Source organism: Mobula birostris, chromosome 10 (genome assembly GCF_030028105.1).
Source record: "Mobula birostris isolate sMobBir1 chromosome 10, sMobBir1.hap1, whole genome shotgun sequence".
Classification (NCBI taxonomy): Eukaryota; Metazoa; Chordata; class Chondrichthyes; order Myliobatiformes; family Myliobatidae; genus Mobula; species Mobula birostris.
In genome coordinates, this window is record NC_092379.1 from 40989419 (window position 1) to 40996755 (window position 7337).

General features: G+C 46.0%; 1 protein-coding gene across 1 annotated transcript in view; it reads right to left on the reverse strand.

The window, feature by feature from the left end:
• The window catches only part of LOC140203618 (uncharacterized), a 99204-nt gene that overhangs the window by 55465 nt on the left and 36402 nt on the right, over window positions 1–7337 (reverse strand). The window contains 1 exon segment of the mRNA XM_072269666.1: window positions 5267–5397. Coding sequence (XP_072125767.1) covers window positions 5267–5397 — 131 coding nt within the window.

Sequence of the window (7337 nt, forward strand, 5' to 3'; positions counted from 1 at the left end):
CTGTGGACAGTTTTGGTCTCCAAATTTGAGGAAGTACATCCTTGCTATTGAGGGAATGCAGCGGAGGTTCACGAGGTTAATTCCTGGGATGCTGGGACTGTGATATGTTGAAAGATTGGAGCGACTGGGCTTGTATACACTGGAATTTAGAAGGACAGGAGATCTGATTGAAACATTTCAGATTATTAGGGGATTGGACACACTAGAGGCAGGAAACATGTTTCCGATGTTGGGGCAGTTCAGAACCAGGGGCCACAATTTGAGAATAAGGGGTAGGCCATTTAGAACGGAGTTGACGAAAAACTTTTTCACCCAGAGAGTTGTGGATCTGTGGACTGCTCTGCCTCAGAAGGCAGTGGAGGCCAATTCTCTGGATGCTTTCAAGAAAGAGTTAGATAGAGCTCTTAATGATAGCGGAGTCAAGGGATATGGGGAGAAGGCAGGAATGGGGTACTGATTGTGGATGATCAGCCATGATCACAGTGAATGGCGGTGCTGGCTCGAAGGGCCGAATAGCCTACTCCTGCACCTATTGTCCATTGTCTATAACCCAAACTTGTCCAACCTTTATAAACTTTCCTCATCCTCCAGATAAAATAACCCAATTGCAGAGGAGAAGATGATGGCACGACACAGCGCGCTGCGGCCACTCCGGTGATGAATATCTGTTATCTGTCAAGTGGGGCGCCGTGCACAATTCTGATTTGATGGAGGCAGACGTGAGAGCACGGAGGAACATCTGGTGAAACTTCTGAAATGCCCGTTTCGCTGCCTCTGCTACTGTGTGATCTGAAATCTCCGGAGGGGTAGGCCCCAAATCCTCGGCATTGCTCGTTGCTTGGCGGCCGGGGCGGGGTCGAAGCACTCAGCAGAGATGGTGCTCGGTGTCGGAGGGCTGGTCAGAGGCTCAAAGTTTTCGGACGGACTCAGAGTCGGCTGTGGTCGGGTGCTTCCAGGATGCTGCATCGGCAAGTTTGCAACACTGGAGGCTCATGGTAGGGAGAGTCTCTCCCTTCTACTGTCTGCGTGAGATGTTGGGGCTATTGGGACTTTGAGACTTTTTTTTAAACCATGCCCATGGTCTGCTCTTTATCAAATTACGGTATTCCTTTGCACTATTGTAGCTATGTGTTATAATTATGTGGTTTGTGTCCCTTTTAGTCTTGGTCTGTCCTGTGTTTCTGTGATATTATGCTGGAGGCACATTGAATCATTTCTTAATGCATGCATTTCTAAATGACAATAAACATGGACTCAGTGTCCTCATAATCTAATCTCTTAATCTAATCTTGTCCAATGTTTATAAACTTCCATCGGCTTCCTGCACTCCCAAGAAAAAAATCCCAATCTTGTCCAACCTCAATGTAGAGACAAAGGAGATTTATACTCTCTCAGTCAGGCAGCATCCTGGCCAACCTTTTCTGCATCCTCTCTCAAGTGAGTCTTAGACCAAAGGGCACAGCCTCAAAATAGAGAGACGTCCATTTTCAACGGATACGAGAAAGAATTTCTCAGCTAGTCTTGTAGAGATTACCATTCTGTGGTCGACGGATCCCTTGGTTAACGGTAGGGTTCAATGGCATAAAACAGGTTGGTAACTCCCGAGCTACCGCTAGAGTGGTGAATCAGCGGAGTTTGTTGCCACAGACAGCTGTGGAGGCCAAGTCCCTGTCTATGGTCTAGTTACCCGTCCTCAAAATCCAACCAAGTGTCCCCACGCCTGTGTAACTCGATGAGCCAAATGGCCTAATTCTGCACCTGTGTCTTATGGTCCTGCAGTCTTAGCCTCCGTATCCTTCCTGCAATAGGGTGACCAGACTGCAACAATACTCCAAATGGAGGCTGACTGAAGCTTTATACAGCTGTGAAATGTTGTCTTTACTCGGGTACTGAGTGTACAACCAAGAAGGCAAAGACTTCTGTACACCCTCTTGACCACCCTACCTATCTGCATGGCCATTTACAGGGAGTTAAGAACTTGGACCCTTAGCTTTCCTTTCTACATCAAAGATCCATTCCCTCCATACCTTGTTCAGCTCTCCTTCACTCACTGCTTTTAGTCAGGAGACATGGCTGAATTATATTTGCTGCTGATTGCAGAGACTTATTTTAAATTAACTCTCTTTTGTTGCTGTCAATTTAACTGGAGGCCATAAGTCCCACCGGGCCATCTCTTTGCCCAACAAGTCTCACCGCGCCATCCCTTTGCCTAACAAGTCTCACCACGCCATCTCTTTGCCCAACAAGTCCCACCGGGCCATCTCTTTGCCCAACAAGTCCCACCGCGCCATCCCTTTGCCTAACAAGTCCCACCATGCCATCTCTTTGCCCAACAAGTCCCACCATGCCATCTCTTTGCCCAACAAGTCCCACCACGCCATCTCTTTGCCTCACAAGTCCCACCGCGCCACCTCTTTTCCTAATTTGTTGACTATTGAATGAGAACTTGCCTTTGACACCATAATTTTTTTAAGCAGGTGAGGGATGCAGTCATTATAACCATCACAGAAAACACAGAAACATAGAAAATAGGTGCAGCAGTAGGCCATTCGGCCCGTCGAGCCTGCACCACCATTCAGTATGATCATGGCTGATCATCCACCTCAGAACCCTGTACCAGCCTTCTCTCCATACCCCCTGATCCCTTTAGCCACAAGGGCCATATCTAACTCCCTCTTAAATATAGCCAATGAACTGGCCTCAACTGTTTCCTGTAGCAGAGAATTCCACAGATTCACCACTCTGTGTGAAGAAGTTTTTCCTAATCTCGGTCCTAAAAGGCTTCCCCTTTATCCTCAAACTGTGACCCCTCGTTCTGGACTTCCCCAACATTGGGAACAATCTTCCTGCATCTAGCCTGTCCAATCCCTTTAGGATTTTATACGTTTCAATCAGATCCCCCCTCAATCTTCTAAATTCCAACGAGTATAAGCGTAGTTCATCCAGTCTTTCTTCATATGAAAGTCCTGCCATCCCAGGAATCAATCTGGTGAACCTTCTTTGTACTCCCTCTATAGCAAGGATGTCTTTCCTCAGATTAGGGGACCAAAACTGCACACAATACTCCAGGTGTGGTCTCACCAAGGCCTTGTACAACTGCAGTAGTACCTCCCTGCTCCGGTATTCGAATCCTCTTGCTATAAATGCCAGCATACCATTCGCCTTTTTCACCGCCTGCTGTACCTGCATGCCCACTTTCAATGACTGGTGTATAATGACACCCAGGTCTCGTTGCACCTCCCCTTTTCCTAATCGGCCACCATTCAGATAATAATCTGTTTTCTGTTTTTAACCATCAAAGTGGATAACTTCACATTTATCCACATTAAATTGCATCTGCCATGAATTTGTCCACTCACCTAACCTATCCAAGTCACCCTTCATCCTCTTAGCATCCTCCTCACAGCTAACACTGCCGCCCAGCTTCGTGTCATCCGCAAACTTGGAGGTGGATCATGTGGGTACTTTTGCCTTTGGGCAATGATGGGGGATTGGTCAGCTATATCTTATACGCTGCATCCACATCACTGGAGAGCTGTATGATACAGATGTGAGAGGGGAGGGGAGGCGGCAGTGGAGGGAGGAGTGGGAGAGAGGACTCAGAGAGGGGAGTGGGAGGGGTGTTGGGGGGAGTGAAAGAGGGGATTGGGAGGTGTGTGTTGGAGGGCATGCATGGGGGATTGGGAGCAGGGGAGTGCAAGAGCAGAGTGGCAGGGGAGTGGGAGGAGTATTGGAAGAGGGGAGTGGGGATGAGTGGGAAGAGGAAGCAACAGAGGAAGTGACAGGGAGAGTGGGAGGGGGCGATGGTGGGGACATGGAAGGAGAGACTGGTAATGGTCATTTAATATCTCTTTCCATTAGGTGTTAACTTAATGGACCCTTGCAACTTGAGTGTATGTTCAACAAAGATTGCTAAGATGAAATATGTTGAGGTTTTTTTTTTAAACGTATCTCATCTTCAGACCAAAGTGCATTAATGGAAGAGTTTATAGAGAGTCCATGCCAGGCAAAATCCTCCCCACCATTGAGTACACTTAACTGCCACAAGAAAACAGCATCCAACATCCACACCCATGCTCTCAGCTCATTGGACAAAGAGGTCCAAGCAGACTGGGGTCCCACACCATCAGGTTCAGGAACAGTAATTACCCCTAAACCATCAGCATGGATACCTTCACTCACCTCCACCCTCAACTCATTCTACAACTCTATGGACTCTTTTTCAAGAACTCTGCAACTTGGCACAATCCGTCTTCTTTTGCGCATTGGTTGTTTGTCAGTCTTTGTTATTTATAGTCTTTCACAAATTCTATCCTACTTGCAAGAAAACAAATTTCAAGGTCATATCATATATGTACCTTGATAATAAATTTACTTTGAACTTTAATCTTTGATGTAATAGAGATGGGAAAGTGGTGCTAAGTGTCATTGACGCAGTTCAAAGTACATTTATTATCAAAGTAGGTATACGACATCCAATCCTGAGAATCGTCTCCTTACAGGCAGCCACAGAACAATGAAACATAAAAGAACCCATTAAAAAAGTGAAGACTGCCAGACACCCAATGGGCAGAAACAAAATTAAATCGTGCCAACAATAAAAGTAAGCAAATAACTTTCAGAACTGAAGCTGACAGAAGTGAATGCACTGACATGAAGCCAGTCGTCACTGCAGCCAGTCCAGGAGCCTGTTCGTTGCAGGCCACGGCCTCAGTTCAGCGCACTGCTCAGTAAACCTTGCCAAGCAGTGAGCTGAATACCAGCCCATTCATCACCTCCTGACCTTTTCAATCTGGCCCGGCACTTAAATCGTCCAAATCTCAGGTCGTTCCTCGCTCTTGTGACCCGGGCTCTGCCGGTTCGATGCACTCTCGGCTCTGTGCCTGAGACCACATATCACTGCATGTTTCGATGTACTGTACATGTGACAAGTAAGGCTAATCTTTAATCTTTTCATAACTTATACACACACACACACACACACTTTATGGTTCAGAGAGACCATACAGATTTTGGTTCACAACGTTGTCGCTGCTTCTACTGTTTGCATGATTTGTGCTTTTTCCCTTTCTCCGCGCATCAGGTGTTGGCCTTTAGTTTTAATTGGGTTCTTTTGGATTTCTTCCTTTGCAACTGCTGACAAGCAAGGAGATCTCAGGGTTGCATAATTTACATATTCTTTGATAATAAATGTACTTTGAAAGTTTGAAACACACACACGCATGAACAGAGCCCCACTCCATTTCGAGGTGGTCTTTAAACTTACTCAGATGGTAAACGCCAGCTTTTTGGGAAGATGTTGTAATCTTCTGGGTATTGCCTTAGCATGCGATTTAAGTTCATGACCAGCAAATCCTTCATACAGATTCCGTTCATCCCAAGAAAGTAATTCATTTTCTGTGTGAGGAAAAGAAGTATCAATCCATGCAGACGGTATACCAGTATGACGTGGCATACGTTCAGTGACCATTTTACTAGGTGCTCCTGCTCCTTAATATAAAATATCTCATCAGCCAACCATATGGCAGAAACTCAATGCATAAAAACATGCAGACATGGTCAAGAAGTTCAGTCATTGTTCAGACCAAACATCAGAATAGAGGGGGAAGAATTTGTGATCTAAGTGACTTTGACCGTGGAATGATTGCCGGTGACAGACGGGGCAGTTTGAGTATGTCAGAAACTGCTGACCTCCTGCAGTTTTCATGCACATACCAAGAATCAGTGAAAAGCTTGTCTTGCCTACTGTTCACACAGATCAGTACAATGAGGCAGAACAGGGTAAAATAATCAAAGTACAGAATAAAGTGTAAAAGCTGCCCAGAAAATGCAGCACAGGTAAATGACAAAATGCAAGATCATAATGAGGAAGAGTACTGTGCAAAAGTCTTAGGAACACATCTAAAGATCAAGGGTGCACAGTACTGTAGTGATTTTATGTACTGCTGCCACAAAAGAAGTCTAATTTCATGACATGTGTGAGTGATGATAAACCTGATTCTGATACGGGTGTCTATTGCGGACTGAGTGGGAAGTGGGGCAGGGAGAGGGGAATGAATCATGGTTGGGAAAAGGGAAAGGGAGGGGGAGGCACCAGAGAGACATTCTGTAATGATTAATAAACCAATTTTTGGAATTAAATGACCTTGCCTGGTGTCTCAGGGCTGGGTGTGTCTGCACCCCCCCACCCCGGCACTCCTTCTCTGCCACCTGTCCCACACGCCTCCTGGGGTGCTCCACCCTCGCCATTCCCAAAATCCTTTGTTCCCGCCGGAGTTACAAACTCGCTTTCTGCTCCACGATGACAAATACAGTACTGTGTGCACATCATAACCACTATGTCATATGACGTGGGCAATCACGGTCTGCTGACCGTGAATGTTCTCAGCAAATGTTATCTACAGAAGTGGTCTGCCATCGCCTTCTTCTGGGTATTGTCTTTACAAGATGGTAGGGATGGATTCTCAATATTCCTGGATTTCAGTGCTTTAAAAGGGGTAGAGAGGGGGGAAAGGGGAGGAGGGGTGGCATTACTGGTCAGGGATACTATTACAGCTACAGAAAGGGTGTGTAATGTAGCCGGATCCTCTTTTGAGTCAGTATGGGTAGAAGTCAGGAACAGGAAGGGAGTAGTTACTCTATTGAGAGTATTCTATAGGTACCCTGGTATCAGCAGAAATACCGAGAAGCAGATTGGGAGGCAGATTTTGGAAATGTGCAAAAATAACAGGGTTGTTGTCATGGGTGACTTTAACTTCCCTAATATTGATTGGCACCTGATTAGTTCCAATGGTTTAGACGGGGCAGAGTTTGTTAAGTATGTCCAGCATGGATTCCCGTCACAATATGTTGACAGGCTGACTAGCGGGAATGCCATACTAGATCTAGTATTCGGTAATGAACCAGGTCAGGTCACAGATCTCTCAGTGGGTGAGCATCTGGAGGACAGTGACCACCGCTCCCTGGCCTTTGACATTATCATGGAAAAGGATAGAATCAGAGAGGACAGGAAAAATTTTAATTAGGGAAGGGCAAATTATGAGGCTATAAGGCTAGAACTTGCGGGTGTGAATTGGGATGATGATTTTGCAGAGAAATGTATTAGGACATGTGGTCGATGTTTAGGGATCTCTTGCTGGATGTTAGGGATAAATTTGTCCCGGTGAGGAAGATAAAGAATGATCGGCTGAAGGAACCATGGGTGACAAGTGAGGTGGAAAATCTAGTCAGGTGGAAGAAGGCGGCATACATGGTCTAGGAAGCAAGGATCAGATGGATCTATTGAGGAATATAGGGTAGCAAGAAAGGAGCTTAAGAAGGGGCTGAGGAGAGCAAGA